Source organism: Bidens hawaiensis, unplaced genomic scaffold (assembly GCF_021521415.1).
Source record: "Bidens hawaiensis isolate Kalapana, Puna unplaced genomic scaffold, B.hawaiensis_p1.1 tig00020220_1, whole genome shotgun sequence".
NCBI lineage: Eukaryota > Viridiplantae > Streptophyta > Magnoliopsida > Asterales > Asteraceae > Bidens > Bidens hawaiensis.
Genome location: NW_027493074.1, coordinates 106,449 through 132,333, shown reverse-complemented (window position 1 = coordinate 132,333; position 25,885 = coordinate 106,449). Strand labels below are relative to the sequence as shown.

At 36.9% G+C, this 25,885-nt stretch overlaps 1 protein-coding gene and 1 pseudogene across 2 annotated transcripts; both read right to left on the bottom strand.

The window, feature by feature from the left end:
* Positions 1–4,373: 4,373 nt before the first annotated feature.
* On the bottom strand, positions 4,374–7,560 carry LOC143560077 (mitogen-activated protein kinase kinase kinase 5-like; annotated as a pseudogene). The gene is made up of 10 exons (XR_013140051.1): positions 7,224–7,560; positions 6,429–6,890; positions 6,258–6,345; positions 6,063–6,125; positions 5,808–5,971; positions 5,639–5,714; positions 5,477–5,536; positions 5,269–5,394; positions 4,930–5,192; positions 4,374–4,858 (listed from the first exon to the last, which is right to left on the bottom strand). The product of XR_013140051.1 is annotated as a mitogen-activated protein kinase kinase kinase 5-like (transcript).
* A 10,242-nt stretch (positions 7,561–17,802) lies between these two features.
* Positions 17,803–21,538, bottom strand: LOC143560094 (nucleobase-ascorbate transporter 3-like). Its single transcript, XM_077048477.1, has 14 exons — positions 21,257–21,538; positions 20,499–20,596; positions 20,221–20,397; positions 20,047–20,147; positions 19,881–19,956; positions 19,733–19,792; positions 19,449–19,633; positions 19,249–19,345; positions 18,933–19,019; positions 18,775–18,833; positions 18,603–18,694; positions 18,455–18,532; positions 18,218–18,381; positions 17,803–18,127 (listed from the first exon to the last, which is right to left on the bottom strand). The coding sequence occupies exons 1-14, from the start codon at positions 21,405–21,407 to the stop codon at positions 17,909–17,911; spliced, it is 1,644 nt and encodes a 547-aa protein (XP_076904592.1). The 5' UTR covers positions 21,408–21,538; the 3' UTR covers positions 17,803–17,908.
* Positions 21,539–25,885: the final 4,347 nt, after the last annotated feature.

The window sequence follows — 25,885 nt, the reverse complement described above, 5'->3', positions numbered from 1 at the left end:
TGCATATTGAAGAGCACCTACTATCCGCCTGTATCTGGAAGAATCATCAAGTAATGGACTGTTATCAGGTAATAAGACATGAGAAGTGCTCATAGGAGAGGATACAGGTTTGCAGTCCGCAAGACCTGCTCGGTGAAGAATATCAAGAATATATTTGCGTTGAGAGAGCACCAAATCTGAACCACGATGCACCACTTCAATGCCCAAAAAATAATGTAATTGGCCCAGATCTTTAATTACAAACATAGAACTAAGACGATCAATAACAGTAGTAATAGCCCCTGGGTGATTACCTGTGATGATAATATCGTCTACATACACAAGAAGATAAACGAGTGTTCCACACGAGTTAAGAATGAATAGAGACGGGTCAGTTTTAGACCCGTAAAAACCCAGCTGACAAAGAGCCATAGACAGTTTTGTAAACCAAGCACGAGGGGCTTGTTTGAGCCCATATAAAGACTTGTGTAATAAGCACACATGGCCTGGCCTGGCCTGGCTGGATCAACAAAACCAGGAGGTTGCCTCATATAAACTGTCTCTTGAAGATCACCATGTAGGAAAGCGTTCTGGACATCCAACTGTCGTAGAGACCACTTGTTGGTGACAGCAAGTGATAAGACAGTCCGAATAGTGGTAGGTTTGATTACTGGGCTGAAGGTTTCATGATAATCAACCCCATGTTATGCTCACTCTTTCAGGGCTTCGTGAAGAATACAATGGCCTTAAGACCACTCTATTAACTCGTTCTCCTCCTGTTACTTTTATCGAACTACACGGTATACTAGGTGACCATGATCACATGATCACGAAGATCTTGGCCACAAATCAACAGGTTCCTCAGACCTTTTTTGGCAGCTTCCACACCATCACCACAGCCTTTTACGGCTGCTGTCACACCTACACAGCAGCCCAATCTTGATTCCATTCAGCAGCAACTTCATATCCTTCACCTCATGGCCTCTCAGTTGGGATATCAACTCAATCCTTCACCTTCAACACAACCACATGCCTACTTTGGATCTCGGTCTTTTAACAACAACCGAGGCAACCGTGGTTCTCGAGGTTCCTCACGTGGCAACTCCCGTGCAAATTCAAATTATCACAATCGGGACAATAGTGGCACACGACAATTCTCTTGGGCTTCAACTCAAAACACTGTTTATGGCCATTGTAACCGTTGTGGCATAGCTAATCTACCCTCTCAGTGTCCTAATCAGCCTAACCAATCTCGTGCAGTGCCACAGGCTAACTATGCTACCCACTCGAATGCTGGCTCACAGTCAGTTTTTTCTTGGAAGCCCGATACGGGAGCTAATGGGCATGCTACTCCAGACCTATCAAGCATTGACAACTCTGAGGCCTACTTTGGTAATGATTCTTTACTTGTTGGTAACGGTAACTCACTACCCATCTTTCACATTGGATCCTCAAAAATTACGCACCTAATAAAACTTTTAGCTTGTCCAATATACTTCATGTCCCCGACCTAAAACAAAACCTTTTGTCTGTTCAAAAATTTTGTGTAGATAATGATGTTTTCTTTGAATTTCACTCATCTTATTTTGTTGTGAAGGACGAGTCTACACGCACTACCCTCCTAACGGGTCCCAGTGAACATGGTTTGTACTCCATTCGTCTTCCTCAGCTCAAGTCTCTTCCCAAGGTTGCATTCACTGCTGTCAAAGCATCTTCCAATACTTGGCAATGCTTGGGACACCCTCATGCTCAAGTTTTTCGTTCTATTGTTTCATATTATTCTTACCTGTTTCAGACAAGTTATCTAATAATTTATGTACTTCTTGTCAATTAGGCAAGTCTTCAAAATTATCTTTATCAGACTCAAACTTTCGTAGCACAAATTTTTTGGACCTTGTTTATTGTGATGTTTGGGGCCTTTCGCCCACTTTATCTTTCAATGGTTGTCGTTTCTTTTTATTGTGTGTAGATCATCATTCAAGATACATGTGGTTTTATCCTTTAGTTCACAAATCTGATGACACAGTGCTTACAAACTTTATTAAAATGGCAGAACGACAATTTAAACCAAACTAAAAAGCATTCAGTCCGATTGGGGTGGGGAGTTTCGTAATCTTACCTCATTTTGTACTAGTCTTGGTATAATTCATCGACGCTCTTGTCCTCATACAAGTGAGCAAAATGGGATCGTAGAGCGTCGTCATCGCCATGTTGTGGAAACAGGACTTGCCCTTCTGGCACAGTCCAATCTTCCTCAACATTTCTGGCAATTTGCTTTGATACCAAATTAAATCTGGGAATAGAACACGTTTATTATTATTGATGATTATAGAATGAATACAAGGCCCTATATATAGATAAACTAATTACAATTTGATACCCTCAATAATAATAAACTTGTCTATCTAAAATAACTTAGTCTAACACCTCGCATACACCTTGCAGGTTTTTGTCCCGAATATCTGGTCGCGATAGATGCATTGTGACAACTTACGTAAACCTCACGTTGATTTGTTATGTTCTAGAGGAGAAATTTAATCAAGTGTTATAAGTACCAATAGGGTGTTTGTGATATATAACAAGAGATTTGATATATAAATAAGATTGAGGTTTTAAATCAAAGATTTATAATTCTCAATTAAAATAAATAAATCTAAGGTTACTAATCTAAGATTCTTTTTATCGCAATTAGTAGAGAGTTTGTGCTTTGTGATGGGTGTGAAAAATGACCGGATTACTGTTGTTTATAGAAATCAAGTGCTACAGAATTCGTCTATGTTTTATGAGTTAAGTCATTATCAACTTGATGGTTTCATTATATGTGTATATACAAATTGTATTTATAAAAAGTAAATGAAATTCTGTAATTCGCAAAGAGTAAAAATTAAAAAGCCTTTTAAAAAAAATACAAAAATCACATTTTGTAATTAGTGCAATAATTATATCAGTTTCTGTTCTATACAGGGGTGTCCAAAAATATCCGAACCCGATTAACCCGTCCCGAATTGGGTTAGGTTAAATAAGGTCAAAAAGTATTAATTGGTGGTTAACCCGAATTGTTAATAGGGTCGAGATTCGGGTTTATTTTTGGAAAAAAATCTGGTTTCAGGTTAACCGAATAACTCGATTAGTGATGATACTTGACTTTAAATACAATGATTAAAAGGTCAAATAAGCACTATAAAGGCAATACTGTAAGCTTTATAGATGAGTTAATTATTATATTTGTTCATGTCCCGTTCGGTGGAAAATTTATTTATGTTGTGTTTATTTAATTATACAAACGAACATGATCACATGTTTCACTCGTTCATCTATGTTCGCGAACGTTCGTTTATGATCGTTCATTTAGGTTAGTTACGTTCGTTTACATATTAATAGAAAATCATTAAATAATACTTGCATTTAGAAATTATATCACCCTAATATGTTTTATATTTGTTTGTTTGTGTTTATTTAAATGCGTTCATTTATGTTCGTTTATGTATATTTGTGTTCGCTAATGTATGTACATATATGTTCGTTTATCTTTGTTTAAATATGTTCATGTATGTTCGTGGATTGTTTGTTTAGATTTTAAATGAACGAACATAAACGAACACGAACATGTTTAGTTTTTAATTAACGAACATGAACACAAATATTTGTTCGATTAAGTGTTCATGTTCGTTAAAAGTTAAATGAAATAACACGTACATGCCTTTGTTCATGTCCATTCGGTTCGTTTACAGGCCTATATATGTAATTTAAGATAATTACTTGTAAAAGAAATTGAAAATTGAGTGGAATGAGAAATTTTGCAACCTACAAGTTACAAACACAAAAACAACTTAAAATTATAAAGTAACATGGTTAACCCGAAACCCAAATAAACTGAACCCGACAAACCCGAACCTTAATAGAGTCGGGTTGCGGGTTAGATATTTTTTAAGGAAAACCAAACTAACCTAGAAATTAATTAGATAGTCAAACTTCTATAAAAATATATCAGACATCAATTTAAAATGAAAATAGTAATAATAATACAAAGTAGTTAGTAGTTAAGATTATAGATGAAAGAAAGAGAAAGAAATAATAAAAAAAAAGAATATAAAGATAGAAATGGAGAATGGATTGGAGGAGATTTTAAAAAAAATGATGTATAAATTTAAGAAATTGTGGTTTTTGGTTAAATTTTAAAGATAGAGACAGAGAGTCCATTGAGAATGCTTTTAAATGCATATCTATTTGTTGTATATATAAAACTTTAATAAAAATGTTTTTAACATGCCTATGCTACAAATTAGATGCAAGAGGAGCAATGAAGTTAAAAAGTCTTCCATCAACATCAACTATAATAATCTAAAATAATGAAATGTTCAATCTGATCATTTATAATAAGTTATGAAATGAACATGATACATTTTTGTTTACACAAATTCATAACCTGTAAATCATAACAGTAAGTTTGGTAAAACAAGTCTCTATTTGGTACATTATTTGATTTAAATATCAAATGAAATGTCAAGGATCACAATATATACACTAAAGGTGCTCCTCATATATTAAGCACATACAACATTATCCTTGTGCAAGCTTGATACACCTACATCTTTTATGAATTTCTAAACACAACCCATTCAATATCTACTCAATCCTTACTAACCTAAATCCTACTTTGTTAATTTACAACCGCTCATTCTCCCTGCTCGGGGTCGCTGGAAGAGAATATGTTCTCCTACCCTCACCTTTAATAGGAACATGAGCCGGGACACCAATCTTTTGCGTACAAAAGTTGAACTCACATGGAACAACTTCAGGGGAAGACACGGGAGAATGACGGGTAGCAGCCGGTGAAGGGTCCCTTTTTGTCTCGGAATTCGTACTTTTTTGTGTCCCGCTGCACAAAATTAAGAATTTCAGTTGCATGATTACAGGGTTAAAAGAGTTTTGATCTTTTTTTTTACTTACAAGTGAAACTGCAGTCTTCCATGTTTAGCCCATTTGCATGGTGAGTGTTGCATCACATCTTTTGGATTGTATGGCATTTGCTTACAAAGTGATACATGTTGGTCAAATGAAAGACGAACAAACGGATGTTCAAGTAACATAGCAGCCGATGCTCGCTTTTCTGGATTTCTTTGCAAACACCGGTTGAGAAAATCCTTCCCTTCTGGTGATAATGTTTCGGGTATAGTTGGGGACCTCTTCAATACATTAAACATTGGTTGCACCTAAAACATGTAATGGAATAATTAATTAAACATTCACTTTCATTCTTATATTTCAAATGGCAAATTACTAAATTACCCCGTCAAACTCGCTCCATGGAGGTTTACCGGTCACCATCTCAATCACTGTACACCCCAAGCTCCATATATCCATGGTATATGTATGTTCGGGATTCGTATCTTTTCGCATTGCAGCTTGGAAAACCTGAAACAAAAATATGCTTATTAAGTTACCATTTTAATTATTATAATTTCTAAACATGTTGCTTAAATTTGTGATGAAATACCTCTGGAGCCATCCAATGTGGACTACCCTTTAAAGAAAGATCAGTCACATGTGCAGAAAGCTACCAAAAAAAAAATCAAAATACAAAAAATAAAAAATAAAAAAATAAATACTAGAGGTAATTAAGGAACTATAAATTAATATTCACAATTTTTCAGCTCACATGTTTTGCCAAACCAAAGTCTGCAAGCTTGACAACACCAGATGAATTAACAAGCAAGTTTGCTCCTTTGATGTCCCTATGTAAATGTAAAACACACATAATAATCATCAAAATTTAAGTGTACATAAGTTTAGCTTATCTGATTCTGTTTTAGCAGAAAATATGATACCTATGAACTGTGTTCTTGCTGTGCAAGTAAGCCAATCCCGAGAGAATGTGGCGTGTAAAGTTTCGAACGACAGATTCAGTCATCGCTCCACAGTGTTCTCGGACATATTTATTTATGGGCCCAGGGTGAACGTATTCCAAAAATATGCATAATCGGTTCTCAACCTGAAAAGATGACATAATTATGTAAATAAATTCTTTTAAATATATTGGAATTTGGAAGAAAACAACATAAAACAAGCCTGAAGATACTCACCACTTCAGAACCCAAATACTGTACTATGTTTGGATGCTCTAAAGTTTGAAGAACTCTTATTTCCTAAACAAGATAAAATGTTTGAAAAAAAAAATTAATATCATTTCATACTACAATAATCCACACCTTCATGTTAATGGAAGATATGACAATGAACAACAAAATTATATACACTTAAAAGATTTAAAAAATAACCTGCTCCAACTGCCTTATACATTCAGACGATTTCGGGTCATCCGGAATAACATCTACTTCTTTCATAGCACACAAACTCCCAGTTTCACTACAACAAAACATATACTCATTGTACCAAATAACCAAAAATAAATTCAAATTTAGCTCATGGTGTATGAATATATGATATACCGATTTGCTGCTTCATATACGGTACCATAAGTACCGCGTCCCAAAAGCTTCCCTTTCAGCCATTTACCTTTGACAGACTGCCCCTCTGTTTTATCCAAACTCGTATGCCTGGAGATCGGTTTTGAAGGCGGTAACGGAAGGGGATGAACCTTATTATTTCTGCTATCAGGTCTGTTATTAATATAAGGACTCTGCAATGGTGGTGATAAATGAAAGTCTTGAATGCCTGCAACTGCAGTATCGAATATATCGACTGTACTGAATCGTTTTGCGCTAAGTATGGGGCTAGTGAAGGTGGTTGCTGGGGCACTTCTAGCTGGAACATCTACACTAATATCATTATGAACCTTTTCACCATTCATGTCTTGAGGATAACCTTTCCGGCGATGGTAAGTTGAAGGTTTTGATGAAATTGGAGCGCCATGATTCTTCGTGTTTAATCCGGTTATATCAGATTTACAACTGGTTACACAGATTTTGTATGTTTAATCATTAATGTACATAATCACGCAAATTATGACAAACTAGCCTAATAATACAAATCAGTTTAACAGTCCTAACTTTTACTTTCATCAATCCCAATAACATAATTGTCATTAATTTACATTTGATTTTGACTCGATTTGCGCAATGATTATTTTGAGTTAAATAGAGAAATTAAATAGTTACTAAGATATCAGGATTGCCCTAAGCAACAAAAATGAAAGTTAAAACTGCGAGCGGCTAAATTTATAATATTAAGTATTATTGACCAACAGGTAATAATATGAATTATTAAAATCCAGTTTTTCTTACCGGTTATTTAATACTTCAGCTGGAAACCGCAATTCCTCATTAGGAAGCGGCAACGGTTGCGGGACGGCAGAAAAGGACCAGTGCTGCGGCGATCGGTGCGGCGACTTCAAATCGAAATTTGGAGAATCCGGCAACGATTTCGATTTCGAAATGTCGCCGTCGTCATGTGACCTTCCGCCGACACGCGGCGGAACTTACGCTGCCGGGTGAGCTGCTTCTTCTTCTTCGGCTGCGGCGAAAAAAATCCGCCGTTCATCGAATTCCCACAAGGTGATGATGAAGTTGAATTGTTGGATATAGAAACTTGAAACCTCCTTTTACTAAAGAATTTACTCATGTTTTATTATTATTATTATTATTATTATTATTATTATGAGAAGATGGTGAGAGGAATAAATGTTTTGAAGATCAAGTATAAATAAATATTTGGAAACATTTGACATGTCGGTTTCATACTCCATGGTGGTGTCAAGAAGTAAGGAACACGACGATCATAATATTATTACTATGATCGTAATGGTTCCGGTGTGTATAAATTAGTCAAAAGTCAATGCTCATGTGTTATGTGCAATGCATACTCGGTCGTATATTATTTTTGTAATTTGTATGGAAGACAATATCTTCCATTGAATTTTCAATTATCAAATCATCAACAAAATACATTGAGAGGGACAAAAGGTATTTTAATTTATGTTTACTTTTTGTATTTCATCATAATAGCCCTTCAAGTCCCTCTAGATTTACAAAAGTATTCTTGTTGTCATTTTTAGAAGGTGAGTCTAACTAGGATGAGCCTATGAAAGTACTTGTATCCGTACTTGTAGCTGTACCCGATTATACTCGTATTAAAAATCAATAAAAACACGTATCGATACTCATACCAAATTTTTCGGTATGGTACGAGCATTTCGGTACAATACCTGTTTTTGTACCACTTTTGCTTTTTTTTATTTCCAAATCTTCGACGATCTTGAAACCGATACCGGTACGAGTAACAAACAACATGAATTAGTTCGGGTATCAGTACTTGCACAGGTACGTGATAGGTACCAATTTAGTACATGTACAAAATTGGTCGTCGATTTGATGATAAGATAGTATTGAAGAACCCTAATTTGGTTCCCGACTTTAAGTGATTTGTTTGTTGGTTTGAGCCCGGATGTTATATTATTTAATTTTGAAGAAACGTTTGGTACTTGTTCAATAATAACATGGTTGGAGAATTTATATTATATATTAAGTATGAAGAATCCCAATTAAACCCTTATATACTCTAAACAGGTACAAAATATCAAATGTACTCGTGTCGTACCCATACATGTACCCGATTGTACATGTATCAAAATTCAACAAAAATGAGTACCAATACATATACCGAATAGGCTAAATCGGTACGGGTACAGGTATGTGTTCAGGTACGATACGAGTACAGGTATTTGAGACAAAATGCTCATCCCTAAGTCTAACTATTCGTGTCATGACCAACTCGAGATTTAGTTGTTTAGAACTTAGAAATGAATCGTGTCAAGAATTAGCGAGCTTGATTCAAGCTTAAACAAAGTTGAGTTGAGATAAATCATAAATGAGGGGTTTCTAATACAAATGTTTGAACTCGGTCTTCATATCCTTACTAGACTCGTGAGACGAAAAGAGTCTAGTAATAAAAAGTTAAATAGTGTGGCAAATCATAATTAATAAGTTGTATAAAAATGTACTGTAATAATAAATTAGCTTGAGAATGAGCCAAGTTAAAGTTCGGAACATTACTCACGAGCCAAACTAGAGGCTTACAAATAAAGCCTGAGACGAGCTAAGCTATAGGTCGAGCCCTCTTTAACTCAAAAGAACCAAGATATAGATTAGTCTAGTTTAGCTCAACTCATTTACATCCTTACTTGTATTGATTAAATTTTAGGGTAAACTCGAGATTTACCAAGTTATTAAAACATTAAAAAAATTTGATCAGCTTAGTTTGGAAGGTTATGGATCTATTAAGAGTAAGTGTATCAACTTCTTGATCAAGTAATTTGACTAGTCTAAGAAAGATCATCTTTTCCGAAGTATAGATTATTGTAGTTTGAAAGTAACAACAATGTCAATTAATAAATGAAAAGGTTGAAAGGATAATTCTTGTTTGACATATTAAGTCGTTAGAAAAATTTACTTTAGTATTAAATACGTGGTAAGCGTTGATTTATTTTTGCACTTTTAGTTTGAAATAGTTATATAGAAATGAAAAACAGTTAGTGTAGTGGTTATGGGATCATTAACTTGGAGCAAAGTCAAGTTTTATTGTTTGATTTTGAGATGTAACTTGACTTTTAAAGCTATTTTTATGGTTGATTGAAAAGAATTAAAAAAAAAATGTTTTAGTGGGTCTTGCTTACTATTGAGATTGAAAAGTCTTGGTTATATGTTGTTCACCTTATTTTCCTTTTAAATAGCTTGCTCATGTGTCATGATGAAGTGTGGACTTATCTTTCTATAGCCCTGGGGTTGTAAACGAACTGAACATTCAACAAATAGTTTCGCGGGAATTTCGTTTATATTTGCTTGTTTAGTAAATGAATGAACATGAACTAGGAATTTTGTTCGATTAGCTGAATGAATGAATAACACGAACAAAGGCCATGTTCGTTCAACTATGTTTGTGAACGCTCGATAAGGTGTTCGTTAACGTCTGTTTATGTTTGCTAATGTTTGTTTAAACAAAAGTATATTATATAAAATAGATGAGTAATGTGATTACTTTTTATGCAAATTAACTTATGAACATGAACGTTAAAAAAACATCAACACAAACTTGGAAGTCGGGACCAATTTGTTGACACTGACCATTCTCAGTTAGCAAAATCAAACAAAACAGTGTTTATGTTCATGAACCGTTCACAAACAAGTTCATTTCCTTAATAAGCGAACACGAAAAAGAAACTTCGTTCGGTTAGTTGTTCATGAATTGTTATTCTCAGATAAAAGCTTAATGGACGAACATGAACAAGACCATGTCTGGTTTGGTTCATTTACAACCCTATCCTTGATCAAAAGATTTGTTCGGGGTAAGTTTTAACAACTTGAAGAAACTATAGGGGGTTAAGTGGGCAGTTCAATTTTATTTTAGATGGGTGTGATCTGAGAAACACAAAAGAATGGGGTTTGAATACCTATATGTGTGAAGGGTTGTTGTCATCATTTATATCACCATTTATGTCATCAATATGTGAATGGGGTTAAAGTTGTTGTGACTTGAGTTGTAAGGAGCATCAAAGCCGACTGCCGTCATCGCCTGTCACAAGGTGACGGTAAGATTGGATCGTTGTGTGTACGTCTATATTAAAACACGTATATATCATTTTAAATTTTAAACATAATAATAATATACTATTTTATTTTTTAAGTTATAGTTTGTGTGTAAAACTGAGACTAAATGACTAATTGACAAATATGTGTAAACCTATAGGCTCGTCATGGAATTGAACAAGAGAAAGATTTACATTTTAACCAAGATAATCATAATTTCATTTTTTTCCTTATATTTATAAAGTTACTTTTTAGGCTAACCCCAAATATCTCTATTGGCATACTGTTTAGAAGGGCTAACATATATCAATTTTGGACCAAACGTTGCCAAAGCGTATCACCCTGAACCAAGCATTGTCGGTGCATACTAGCTAGAGTACCACACCAAAAGTTCTACTACTACTACTACTACTACTCCTCTCATTACTCGGCCTTGAACCACCTCGCATTTAATATACTAATCTCATTTTACTCTAAACATATGATATTCACACTCTCACATATATAATATACTTGTCACGTGAGATCTTCCATCTCATATAGTGATGAGACTCATATTGCTTATTTGCACATATCCACCAAAGAGAGAGTGCCATGCATGATGTCCAACATTATACATGCTTGTTACCAAAACTCTATGTATAGATTTATATGCAGAAAAACATAATGATTCTTTATATTATTAAGTTTTAATTCATGGGAATAACGTGAATATGTAAAATATAAACAGTCAGCTTATTCTATTCACATATAAGTAAAATGTTCAAACTCCATTAGCTTAGAAGTTCAAGCTATATTGCCAGCAAAACTCATCACGTTAGGAGATTCGATCCAGACGTAAGGGATGCAAATTGCAAAGTTCAAAAGGTGCGAGTCAATAAAACATATAATGAACGGCTAATCTGCTAAGCCTATATGTACTAAGCATTTCAATCAAATCAAATATTAAACCTATATGTGCTAAACCTATATGTTCTACAACGTGTGCTTTGAGAGGTGGCACACATATACATGAGAGATACACGACTTCATACAAGATATAATTCGATTTATTAACGTTACCGAAATTAGCTTGAACCTATCAACGTTGGTAGTCGGTAGTTGGTGGTTGTCGATGGTTTGCCAAAATTAGCTTGAACCTATCAACGTTGGTAGTTGGTGGTTGTCGATGGTTAAGCAAATTAAGAGATCCATGTTTCTCAAAAACCGAATTAACATAACCGTTTAAACCCAAAACTATTAAGTGTTTGCCAACAGCCAAACAAATTCATGCTCATCTCTAGACCTGTCCCCTAAAACACAGAACACACCCAAATCACCGACTTTCATCGCAGACCATATGTGTTCTACAGTCACCCATCCATAACAAAGCGTAACCTTAATCCGCACATGGTTCTCAAAACCCACATCAATCGATTTAACTAGTTTTAGTTTCCAAAAGCCAAACCCAAACCAATATGAAACCTTAATTGGTTTTCAAAACTAATTTTTAACTTCAAACACACTAATCAATTAAAAAAGGATATAAGTGATAGTGATGGCTTGTAGGGAAGGATGAAGGGAAAGATTAAGTGTATATAAGCTACTAAAACTAGAAAGTATACTAATGCTAAAATAGAAATTAATTAAAGAATGATATAAAAAGAGTTGTTAGGTTCATAAATGATCATAGGCAAGTACTATGAATGTTTCTTGTGATAACACCTACTATTTTAATGTTTTGAAAAAATATAAAGAAAGAATAATAAGTACTTGACACAAAAGTTAAAAGTCATGATTTTTATTCAACCTACCATTTGCTCACACATGTCGACACTCTTTTCGCCATAATTGGTACATACGTTATTTTCATGTCATGTCAATGTGTCATCATGTGTACAATGTCAAATGAAACCTATCATGCACTTCAAATCGTTTTTAAATTCAATAATTCATCTTATCATATTAACTCATAAATCTTTTCACTAATTGAAAACTGATTACAAGAAGGTTTATATATGTTCTACTAGTTACAATAAACATCCTCCAACTTATGATAATTAACATTATGTTTAACATTCCCCCGCAAGTTGAAGGCGGGTAACGACCTGCAACATTGACCTTAAGAATTCAAATCTTTGAGTTGATAACGGCTTCGTAAATATGTCGGCAATTTGATCATCCGTTTTAATAAATTGAACCTTCAGATTTCCTTGACTGACTTGCTCACTAACGAATGAAAATCTACCTCCACATGTTTAGTTCTAGCGTGAAACACAGGATTCGCTGAAAGATACGTGGCTCCCAGATTGTCACACCAAAGAGTGGGTTTATTCATCTTTACTCCCAGTTCTTGTAAAAGTGATTTTAGCCAGATTAGCTCCGCAACTGTATCAGCAATGGCTTTGTATTCGGATTCAGTAGACGACCTTGAGACAGTTTTCTGCTTACGCGCTGACCATGATACTAAGTTGGAACCCAAGAAGATAGCATAGCCCCCGGTGGATCGACGGTCGATCGGGCAACCAGCCCAGTTAAAATCCGAATACGCGTTAATAGGTACTACGCGACCATCCCAATGTGAATCTGTAAAAGCATGCAGGGTTGATGTGGAGTTCGAACGGAACTGAAGACCCAAGTTAGACGTACCCTTGAGGTAACGAATGATGCGTTTAACAGCCGTCCAATGGGACTCGTGAGGTTCATACATGAATCGACACACCCGATTCACTGAGAAGGAGATGTCTGGCCGAGATAATGTCGCATATTGAAGCGCGCCCACACAATGCCGACAGCGAGCGGGATCGGACATCAGGGGGTCATTGGTTTTTATCGCCTCGGCCTTTATATTTGCAGGGGTTGCTAGCGGTTTTGACTCTTTTAAACCGGCACGTTCAATCAGATCTTGAATATACTTCTGTTGAGAGAGTATAAGCCCGGAAGAAGTGTGAAGCACCTCAATACCAAGAAAATATGTGAGGCGTCCCATGTCAGTGAGAGACACTTGTTGGCCAAGAGACGCGATGATGCGGTTAACAACTGTCGGATTGCTTCCGGTTATGATGATGTCGTCCACGTAGACAAGAAGATAAACAGTGGCTCCTGAGTTTCTAAGAATAAACAATGATGGATCGGTTTTAGAACCTCGAAAACCGAGATTTTGTAAGACTGTTGAGAGTTTTGTGAACCAAGCCCCGGGCGACTGTTTCAATCCATAAAGAGATTTGTGTAACCGGCAAACATGATTTGGATATTTAGGATCCTCAAAACCCGGTGGCTGGCGCATGTAAACTTTTTCGTGTAAATCCCCGTGCAAAAAGGCATTTTGCACATCAAGTTGTTTGAGTAACCAATTGTTTGAGACGGCAAGTGAGAGAACTGTGCGGATGGTGGCCGGTTTGACCACAGGGCTAAACGTCTCATGATAGTCAATGCCAGATTGTTGTAAAAAACCCTTGGCAACCAAGTGAGCTTTGTGACGAGTAAGGTTACCATGCTGATCGGTCTTCAACCTGTAAACCCATTTGCAATCAATGACGTTATAAGTAGGATCAGGTGGAACTAAAGACCATGTCCTGTTCCGGTGCAGTGCGTTCAACTCGGCAGCCATGGCTTGGCGCCAAGGAGCGGACTTGTTAGCAACGGTAAAAGAAGTCGGTTGAGACTCAGGGGCAACAGTGGTGGCAATATTAGCGGAAGGATCAAAAATTTTTCTCGGTTTCGGGTGTTGCCGAAGATGGGGTGGACGGTACCGAGAGGAGGTGGTAGAGGGTGTAGGTTGTGGAACAGTAGAGGTGGTGGTGGGTTGTGTGGTGGTGGCGGCAGTGGCCGGGGCGGAGGTAGAAGTTCCGCCGGGCGGTATTACGGTTGGTGTTACAGGTGGGGATTGTGATGTCGGTTCATCAAATATATTAATAGGCGGGTCGGGGAGGGACGAAAAAGAAGTAGGAGTGGCGGAGGAGGGTAGGTCTTTTTCCGTAAGAGAGGGAAAAACTTGTTCATTGAAACGAACATGAAGAGCAATGTAAATCCGATGAGTTACGTGATCAAGGCATTGATACCCATGATGGGACGGGCTATAACCAAGAAAGATGCATGGAGTTGAACGAAAATCAATTTTGTGTTGGTTATAAGGACGTAGATAAGGAAAACAAAGGCATCCAAAAACTCGAAGGAATGAGTAATCGGGTGGACGGTGAGAAATCAGTTGATAAGGGGATTTATTTGAAGAGAGACGCGATGGTAGACGATTGATAAGATAAACGGCGGTTTGGAAGGCAAAGGACCAAAAAGTTTGAGAAAGGTTGGATTGGGCTAGTAAGGTGAGACCGGTTTCCACGATGTGACGATGACGACGCTCAACGATGCCATTCTGTTCACTCGTATGAGGGCACGAGCGACGATGTGAGATGCCTTGTGAGGTGAAGAAGTTTGTAAGGTTTCGAAATTCGCCACCCCAATCGGTTTGAACACTTTTTAGTTTAGTGTTAAATTGTCGTTCAACAAGGCGAATAAAATTGGTAAGCGTGGTAAAAACATCTGATTTTTGCATGAGTGGAAAATACCACATGTAACGGGTATGATGATCAACACATAACAAGAAGTAACGATATCCATCAAATGATGTGGTAGTATGCCCCCAAACATCACAATAAACTAAATCCAACATGTTTTTACTACGAAAAGATGAAACAGGTAAAGTAAGTTTGGACATTTTTTCCAACTGACAAGAAGTACATAAAGTTGAACAAGGTTTATCTAAAACAGGTAAGGAAAAAGATTTAACAATATGTTGAAAAACTTGAAAGTGAGGATGCCCGAGTCGTTGATGCCACGTGCTAGATGGAGCTCAAAAAGCGGTGAACGTCACGTTGGAAACCGGTTGAAAGGAGGGTAAGCGAAGAGTATAGAGTCCCTCTTCACTGGGGCCCGTGAGGAGGGTAGCCTTGGTAGCTTCGTCCTTCACAACAAAAAAAGAAGTGTGAAATTCAAAGAAAACGTTATTATCTTTGCAAAATTTGTGAACGGAAAGTAGGTTACGTTGTAAGGCTGGAACATGAAGAATATGGTTAAGTTGTAAGTTGTTATTTGAGGTGTAAAAAGATTTTGAACCGACATGAAGAATTGGGAGTGAGTTACCGTTACCAACATAGAGAGAGTCGTTACCATAATAGATGTCCGAGTTGTCCATACTGGCGAGATCAGGAGAACCATGGGAATTAGCTCCTGTATCTGGATTCCAAGTAGTGTATGAGGCAGCTTCCGAATTTGCATAGTGTGCTTGAGGTGATCCGCGAGACGGTCCGGAGTGATTCGGGCATAGTGAAGGAATGTGAGCAATACCACATCTATTGCAATGCCCGTAAACAGTGTTTTGCGTGGACGCCCAAGCGAATTGACGAGAGCCTTGGGACATGGAACCACCACGTCCACGAACCCCGCGAGAAAAACCGCGTGAACATCGACCATATCCGCCGCGAGTATTACGTGATGAATTTGACCTTGTGGCGATGTTTGCTTGTGGACCCGACGAAGAACCGGTTGGTGAAGTTACGGTGGCGAGTTGGTTGGCCAGAATCTGCAAGTTTGCAATCTGTTGCTGGATGTAAGCCAAATCAGGAGCCGGAGGTGAAGTTGTGGTCACCGCGGCGGTGGCGTTGAAAGCCTGTGGAGACGCCGGTGATGGAGTAAAAGTGGATCGAGTTAAAAATTCATAATCACCAATGAGTCCGTGAAGTTCGTTAAAGTGAATCGGTGGTGATCGGTTAAGCAAGTTACTTTTTAAGCCATTATATTCCTCACGTAAACCGGCTATGGTTAATAGAACGAGATCTTTGTCTTTGAAGGGTTCACCAATATTGGCAAGGGCGGTTGCATCTTCTTGAGCACGGCTGAAATAATCAATACCTTTTTCACCATCTTTCTTGAAATCTTTAGAAGCTGCGTTTTTAGGATAAACTCATGAGATGCATTCAACGGAGCGTATGCACGGGCTAGGCTTGACCATACATCCCTAGCGGTGTTGCCTTGGATGTGTTGAAACGAAGACTCGGAAACAGTGGATATGATAACCATAAGAACATGTGCATCGTTGGCGACCCAGTTTGTAAAATTAGGATTTGTGGTAATAGCGTCTCCGGTTGTAATTTTCTCTTCCGGGCACGCTAAGGTTTCATCAACATAGCAATATAAACCGTTTGCTTTCAAAAACGGTTCCATCATGGCCTTCCAATAGCCATAGTTATTTGATGTAAGGTTGAAAGCAAACTTGTGAGAGTTATGGGATGTGCGTTCTTGAAGACTAAAAACATTGATCGTTGTCATGGTGATAAACGACAGATTTAATACCTGAAGTTTGAAGAGAAATGGTGTTGTTGATTATGTTGTTGATTACGCGGCAGGTTGTTGGATTGAGGGCTGCCGATTTGTTGATTGTAGTTGTTGTGGTTGATAGCCGAGTGGATGACCGCCGAACAGTTTGGGACGGCGACAAAAGATTGGTGACGGCGGCGTACGGTGTTAGGGTTTACAAGTTGATTGGCTGTGATACCATATTAACTCATAAATCTTTTCATTAATTGAAAACTGATTACAAGAAGGTTTATATATGTTCTACTAGTTACAATAAACATCCTCCAACTTATGATAATTAACATTATGTTTAACATATCATTTCATACATTCTTCATGTTGAAAGTTAATCTTGAAAGAATTTAAAAAGAAAGTTGAAGAGGTTAAGTGCAAGTTTAGTTTAATTAATTAGTATTTTAATGTTTAAAGTTATCTAGTTCGATTTAATCAATAGAGATAATGTTAGTATTAGATTATAATTGAAAGAAGTATTTAACTAGGATTAGTATAGTTGTTTAAGAAGTATTTGACTAGGATTAGTATAGTAACAACTATACTAATCCTAGTCAAATACTTCTTTCAATTATACACAAACAATTATAGTTGTTCAAATAACATGTTTTAGTATAAATAGACGGCAAGTAATTGTAAAGTGTGGTTTTTTCCTTTTTAATAATATTAAAAGAGTCGTGATGAGCTACTACTAAGTTACGAGTGTTCGTTTTGCTCGATCCAATTAATTCCAACAATGAGCACCTATAGTGACGGAATTTGTATATAACTAATCATCTTGTTCAAATTGTCAAACACGAACTCTCAAACCCACATCCGGAAATAAGTTTTGATCAGGAATTTTCATTCCCCGGTTGGGTTCTAGATAATATTAAATTTTGTTTTAACAATTATACAAAGTTGTTTCAAGTATAGAGTTTACTATATACTAATCAAATGACAAAAGGCTCAAAAAAGAACTACAAAACGAGCAAAACGAACCAACAAACACAATTATCAACGAGTTCAAATCCGGACGAGTTTGTGACATTAAACAAAAGTCATGTCTAAAGAAACCTAGTAGGAACATACTCGTTAATCCTAAGAGGAAAGCTATAAAATTCTTCATTTCTACTATCGCCTTTCTTGTGTTGAAACGGACCCCACCATGGCACCCCTCTCTCGTCACGTGCATGGTGCGGGTCTAATGTATTATCTAATATCATCCCCACTATCAACGCCACCATAGGAGCCGAAGCAAATATTGTGTTCAATGCATCATCAAACTGCCCATACATCCGTTTCAAGTTGGATAAACAATAATAAAAAAAGTTCAAAATACGTTTAAAGATAACCGTTGTGGTCATAATCCATACCCATCCACCACCCGAGTGCACGGGCCCATGACCCGTGTTGCCATTCGTGTTAGCCACGAAATATTGAGGTATTGATATTCCAAGAAATAGAGATAGTCCCATTATGTAGATGTTCCTCATTGAATTATTGTTTGTAAATTGAATAAAAGTAACCCCAACAGCAGCTGTAAAAAAGACAAAGTTAAGAAACGCCGAAACGGTAAAAAGGTAAAAAAGTTAAAAAGGTCAAAAACTCACCTACGAGACCGTACAAGACACAATAAACGGCCGCAAATATTGGGAGAGGAATTGATGCAAAGAAAGCTCCAAACTTTCCTGAAACGGTATAACTTGTTTTTCGTGTAAGACATGAAAAAAGAAAAGATTATTGAAGAATAGTGCAAACCGAATATGGAGAAGAAGAACATAAAGATTGTTGATATTTGAACCACTCTTCGACTACCCACATGTGTTAATGCAAGAAGGCCAACATTTTCACTGATTACAAGAATTAAGCGTGCCACAAAGTAAGCATCTTGATTCTTGACGATTGGTAAAATAAAGACGCAAATTCTTACACTGATGCATTTGTGCCAGCGATTGAACCAAATATTCCATCAAGAAGCTGGCCAACGCCCTGCAAGATTATTAAGTAAAACAAAAACAAGCTATTATGTTTTTGTAGGTCCAAGGGGACAAATAATAACCAACAAAGAAATAATGAATGGGTGTGAACCTGTAGACCGATGCTTCGACTGAGAACGTGTGCTGGAGGAGGTGTGGCACCCGCGAAACGTGATGCAGCAATAAAAGTTCCAGTCGACTGCACGAAAAACAACATTAATATGTAAATATAAAAACCAAATATAAAGTAAACATTATGATGTCTATATATAACATTATAACGGAAAAAAAGAACATGGACGTGGCAAAAGGGACGTCGGGTAACGAGTTAAAATGGGTCTGTTTCAAAATGAATATTTTCTTAGTAAAACCCTTTTCCATTTTTAAAATATTAAATAAATCCTTAATGCAAAAAATATAAAACATACCTCTACTGTTGTTACAAGAGCAGCTCCCATCATTCCGAAAACATGGCTTGCTCTGAATATAGGTGTGCCCCATTGAAAAGGATACGGGATCTTAATCCTATATACAATTAACACAAGTTTATTAGAGTTTAAAAAAGGTCAACCAGTTGACTTTTTGGAATACAAAACTGTAAGCTGTTCTTGGGATATGTAACTTTTACCATGGAGCAGATGACATAAGGTAAGAACGGTCGGTCCTGCAACTGCGTTTTGTAGCATCCCCGACATTATTATACGCACCAGCTGCAGTGAGTATGGCTGCGAATGCCCAAATGAGCGCGATACACACGAGCAATGCAAATCTTTCAAGAATTGGATGTGCAGCTGGATGTAGGCGTTTCATGTACTACAACATATAGATGTGTTAGTCGAAAGAATTTTGACTTTGGAAAGTCAAAGTTAAAGGCAAACTTTTGCAATTTCTTTCGGTTCATAAATGTAGTACCTGTTGAAGGACAACCAAAAACACAAGCATAGGCAAGCCAATTTCGACACATGTTGCCAGCTGTATATAGTAAAAAAGATTAAATTAGTTCACTTATTTAAAAGGATAACTTTATGAATAAAATGTTTAGTAAAAGAATAACATATACCTGTGGGAAACCCCTTCCAAATAGCCCGAGGCCAACTACACATACATAAGGAACAACAATAAGCGGGCTAAGTAGCCTGCACAAGCATGAAAACAATTAAAATTGGTAACACTTCAACTTTTAAGAATAAAATAATATTAATAAAAAGAGAGATTGATTATATTACTTTGTGAATTCTCCCCACGCTCGGCTAAATCCAAGAAGCATGTTAATAAACGATGAAATTATCAGGGATCCTTGAATAGCTCTCATAGTGTGCAGAAACCTCTATCATTTACATAACAAAATCACCACTCGTTAAAATAAATAAAACACAACCCGACCAGAAATAGTTATATACCTCGTGCTCAGATGAGAAGTCTTCGTCTCTAAAATCATTTATGATTGACAAAATGGCTAAAATATAAGCAAACGATGGTCCCATGACCGTAGGAAGCCTAGTACCAAATAACGCTTGCAAAAGAGTATTCAATCCTGACATGAATAGAACTGCCTGAATTACACGGGCCTTATCACCCTTTATTGCCCAAAAGAAACAAACTTTAGTTAAAAATATGATGCAATTTGATCTTTTTGTAAGTGTTCTAAATTTTATAAGATATATTATTAAAGACTCACAGGGTCACCGCCCATTCGAGGAACAAGAATGGAAGCGATCATCACTATGCTTCCAAGCATTACTATGTAGTGTTGGAATCCCAGTATAGCAGTTTGTGCTGCATAATTTTAAACAACCGGATAAAATATACGAGTAATTACAAGAAATACAAATAAAAAAAATACCGAATTCCTGAAGTTAGACAGTTTGCATATGATCATTGATATAATTCTTATGTGACATCCTCTATTTAGAACTATTTTAGTACCTACGGAAGGTCTTGTATCATCAAAGCTATGCACTTTATAGCATCCATTAATGAACACTAAAGTGCAATTTTAAAAGTAGTTTTTTTTTAATATTTTTATTAACTAAAAGATTAAAAAAATTCATACTGATCTGAAGGTTAAAATTAGTTTGGCATAATCTAAAAGTCAAACAGGTCAACATCAAACTGTATCTTCATCTTTTCTTCTTTAAGCTGCAATAGCTTGCCAAGACTAACAAAAGTTGCAAATTATAGAATTTCACACAAACTATCAGAATAAAAATCCATTCTTTTTAAAGAAAAAAAAGAGGGTTCATAAAAAGATCCATAAAGGGTAAAAGAAGCACACCTTTCAAATCCAAAAAAGGCAAAAAAATCAAAACTTTAATGAACTTTTTCAAGAAAACTTTTTTTCAAGAAAACCCATAAACTAAAGATTAAAGATACAAGATTCATAAAGACTATGCATATATAACTTATTATATAACTTGTTAAAGAGTTTAAACAAACCCCATGAAGGATTGGAATGGATGCAGTAGTTAAGCTGCAGAAGCTGTTCAGCAGGTGGATAAGCTGGACCTCTGGCGGCACCCAGCGGTGGCTGGAAGGCGGGTGGCGGTGGTGCCGGAGCTGGTGGCTGTGGGTGGTCGTTTTCCACCATGATCTAGTGAATTTGGAAGTGAAATGAATCTTGAAAGTGTAAGAAGTGTTCAAAGGTTTACTTGGAAAGAAGAGATGAGTAGAGTAAATTGGAAGTGATTAATAATAATAATAATAATAATAAGTGAATGTTGGGCGGTGAGGAAAACCAGATCATTAGCATGTTCAAACAATAAATATAATGTGTCCTGGTAGAGAAATGAGGCATTGTCTGTGGGGCTCATGACCATACTGCCATGGTCTTCATATTAATGGGTCATGGTCTATTATTACTTTTATTATTCTTATACATGATTGGGACAAAGATAGTAGCAAATAAGGAAACTTGGGCTCACATATAATAATTATATTAAAAACACATTTATCTTTAATATTTAATGTTTTATAACTGGACATGAACAGGACATGAGACTGTTTACTGGTTAGAACGGTTGAATATTATGGGAGGCGTCTAGGGTTGGCCATGCCAACTCGACGGGGCACTAAAACGGTTACGCGTTCGCCATTGACGGACGCCAACCATCTATTCGCCTAGCTTCTTGACAGGAGAAATGGATGCTTTTAACCGTTGTGATTGACGTTTTCAAGTATGTAGTCGTTGCTACATTAGAAAAAATAATTTAACCTTGAATAAAACCCATTTATTTTAGGTATATTGGTTTTTATTAATCTCAACTATCGCCTTTTGGTTATTGCAGACCCCAACTAACGAATTGGCTGCTAACGGTCCCAACTTTTAACTTAATTGTTCATAACGGTCCGCGACTAACAGAATCTTAACGTCGTTAGCTGTAGGTCTCCGAAAAAAACGTTTTTGCCCGAAAAACTCATTCCCCCCCCCCCCCCCGAAAACTCAACATTTTCGTCCCAAACATCTTGGTAAATATGTGTTGGACTTTTAGGAACATTTTTCTAGTAAAGACCCCAAACATTGAGGTCACCGGAACCCAAGAACCATCGTCGGAATCTGTTGGTGGTGCTCAAGTAGTGGTGGTTGGTTGGTGGTGGTGGCAGTGTTCAAGTGGTGTTTTCCGGCAAAAAAGGTGACTTTTCAGGGGAAAAACGTTTTTCTACCGACCTGCAACTAACGACTTAGGATTCTGTTAGTCGTGGCCCGCTAGGAATAAATACGTTAAAAGTTAAGACCGTCAGCAGTCAATTCGTTAGTTAAAACCGACAATAACCAAAAGATAATAGTTAGAATTAATAAAAATCAATATACCTTTATTTTATAATTTTCACCACATAAACTTTCTATTAGCTCTCACCATAATTTTCATTCCCTAGTCTTATTTTCTTATTTATAACATGAACCTAAAAATCAACAACATAAAATTTAATCTTTATGAAAACCCATTTATTTTATAATTTTCATCACACAAACTTTCTACCAACTCTCTCTCTCTCTATTTATTCTCTAATCTTATTTTCTTATTTAAAACATGAACCTAAAAAACAACAATATAAATGCATTTGATCTAAACAACCCATTTTTAATAAACCTTCTCATAAGCAACTAGGACCTAGGACTGGAATGCAACACCCCAATTAGTGACGGATTTTGCACCCAGACAGTATATTGATTCTTCATAGCTTGTAAACGCTTTTAATGTGGCAATACTATTTAACTTATTTTATCAAATCATCATAATACACAAACATTATTATTACTAATAACCTAGAACACGTTTAAAATAATATATTGTCACCAATTATATTGGTGAGAATTCATAAGTTTGTATATATATAATATGAAAAGAAAACAATTAACTTGTCATGATGTTCCATTTCAAGATAATGTAAATGGAAAATTAATAGATGAAAATTCATGTTATCTATTATGCAAAGCTAAATTACTAAATAAATGAATTATACCGTCATTCGTTTCAACATAAAGTCAAATTATTAGGAGACGCAACCTGTAAGTACGTCCCGTCAGACCCTCTTACTTAGCATATGTGTAGTCTCTTTCACCAAAAAGTAATAAACACATAGCATATGATTCATATAGTTCATAAATAAACATGAAGAAAAGTAACATGCAAGACGATGGTTTGAATTGGTTTACAAACATGAGGTAATGAAATAACAATGGAAATTGTAACATGCTACACCCCATAATGTTGTAAAATATAGAAAAGGGGTTATCAAGGCTAGCTCACTTGATATGAAGCGCGTGAAAAAAAAAAGTAAAACGACTTTATGCGAGCGAACCAAATGGGGTCGTTTCGATGAGTGACCCTAGATGAGATAAGTATTTTAGGTTCAAGATAAAGATAATGGAAATGAAAAGACGAGTAGAGGAAACACGGGTTGGCTCTTAGTTCGACTAACAAGATGTGATTAAGTACTAAAAACAATATATAAATTACCCGGAGTTTGACTAACGAGAAAAAAGGACTTGCAACAGTTGACTTTTAAGGTCAAACTTTAGTGACAATCGGGTTGTGGTAACTAACGAGCAGAGGTCGAGGATTTTTTATGTAGTAACAAAATCATTAACAAGGCTAGACGGATTAACTGAAAGGATTAGTCAAAAGGCTACTTTTAGGGATAGAATAATGAATTTGAAGTTTTTAACAAAATTGTTGACCATGCATACATGTTAGAAAAGAGTCTAGGTATATATCAGTGAAGAAACATGGTTCTACTCCCCACTAATGGGTCCTAGATCCAATTACTCAACAGGGTAGGATATGGTTAACTGCTAATACGATATGAACTCAATTGCCCAAAGTCCAGTGACGAAGACCTGCAAAACAGACACCGTGAGCTCGTTACAGGAAGGACAAGGGGGGGGGGGTCTTCCCGTAACCACCCTCCGGCGTGAGAATAAGTACAATTTTGAAGAAGATAAAGTACTCAAGTAAATTGAGAGAGTACAGTGGGAGTGAACGAATACTTCATGATGATCGAGAGGGTATTTATAGCCGAAGGGTGTGGGAAGGTGATTGGGCCAGATGTCCTTTCCAGAAGATGCTCTCGTAACCTTCTGGACACGTGTCCTCATATGATATGTTCAGCTTATTCGTTGCATGTTCATGTATAACAACCTAGACACGTGTCTCTCTGATATTGGTTAAAGAAATAATATTAGCCATGTGCATGGTTATAACAGCCTTGCCAGGTGTCCCTTGTTAATTGGCTGAGAGATCATGTATTGTTCAAGAAATCATCTTAGTAAACCTTCTGGAAAGTACTTGGTTGCTGACAGCTGTCCCGAGGCATTATCCTCGTAGTTGCTTTACGCGGAAGGGTATTCCTTCTTGCGGATGACTTTTGAGGGTGCCAGGATGCTTCCGCTTGTGCTATGAGAGTGTTTCTTCCTCAAATGATTTATGCGGATGGTTCATATGTCCCGCGGGTGCCTTATGGGGAACTTCAGTCTAGTGTTTCTTCCGTGTGAAGTATTTTATGCGGGTGAAATTCTGGACTTAATGTGGATTTGGGGGTTTTTGGCTTTGCAAGTTGGTGAGAAATATATATTGTTGTTGTGGATAATTATGAAAAAAGGACAAGTTGACCACTCGCAGGCGCGTGTGCAGGTGATAGGACGTTTATGACGGCTGTCACTGTACCCGACTATACAACTTTTTCTCTTTTTCGAATTTTCCACGTGACGTGGCGATCATTTACTAGACGGTTTTTTCTCTTTCTTTTGTTCGCATCCCATCGCATTAATTGCAGTGAGTATAAATAGAGGGAGTTAACTTCTTTTTGAAGTTTTATCGCCTTTGAATTCTGAATACTAACTTGCTTATTTTTTCTAAAACTTTCAATCTTTCTTTGAAATATCCCAATTTTTTGCTAAGTGTTTTCTATAATGGCAGCTGTTCAATCTAAGGTTGATGAGATAGAGGTTCACTGGGATCGAGAGGAATACCAAAAACTCATTACAACTTATGGTATTCCGCCGGAGTGGGAACCGGAGTTCCCATCTGCCGGCTCTATTGCCAGTTTCCCACCTCCCGGGAAGATGGCTTTATATGCCGACTATTTTGACCGTGGGAACTTCCGTCTTCCCATCACAAAGTTTTTTCAACGAGTGGTCAAGGCGTTTGGGATTCACTTATCTCAACTACATCCTCGTGCCGTCATGCGAATTCGTTACTTCGAGTTTGTGTGTATGGCACATGAGATAGTGCCCTGGTTAGACCGGTTCGTTGTTTTCTACAAGATGGCCAACCGGAATGGATGGTTTACTTGCCATAGCTTGCCGGATAGAGTTATTGGCAATGTGACCGAGGATACTTCCAAGGATTGGAAGAAAAAGTTCTTTTGGATCTCCGAGGACGTGGTGCCTGAGACCATGGTCCGTCGTGCTGTTAATGACGCTCTCATTGACGTTACTCCTGCTGCACACGAGAAGCGCGACTGGTTCCGCAAGCTAACTTCTTCACCCACACCGATGCGGGCACTTCCTGAGGAAGCCCTTGTATGGGTGGGTATGAGCCTCTTGTGGCCTTCTCCTTTCATGGA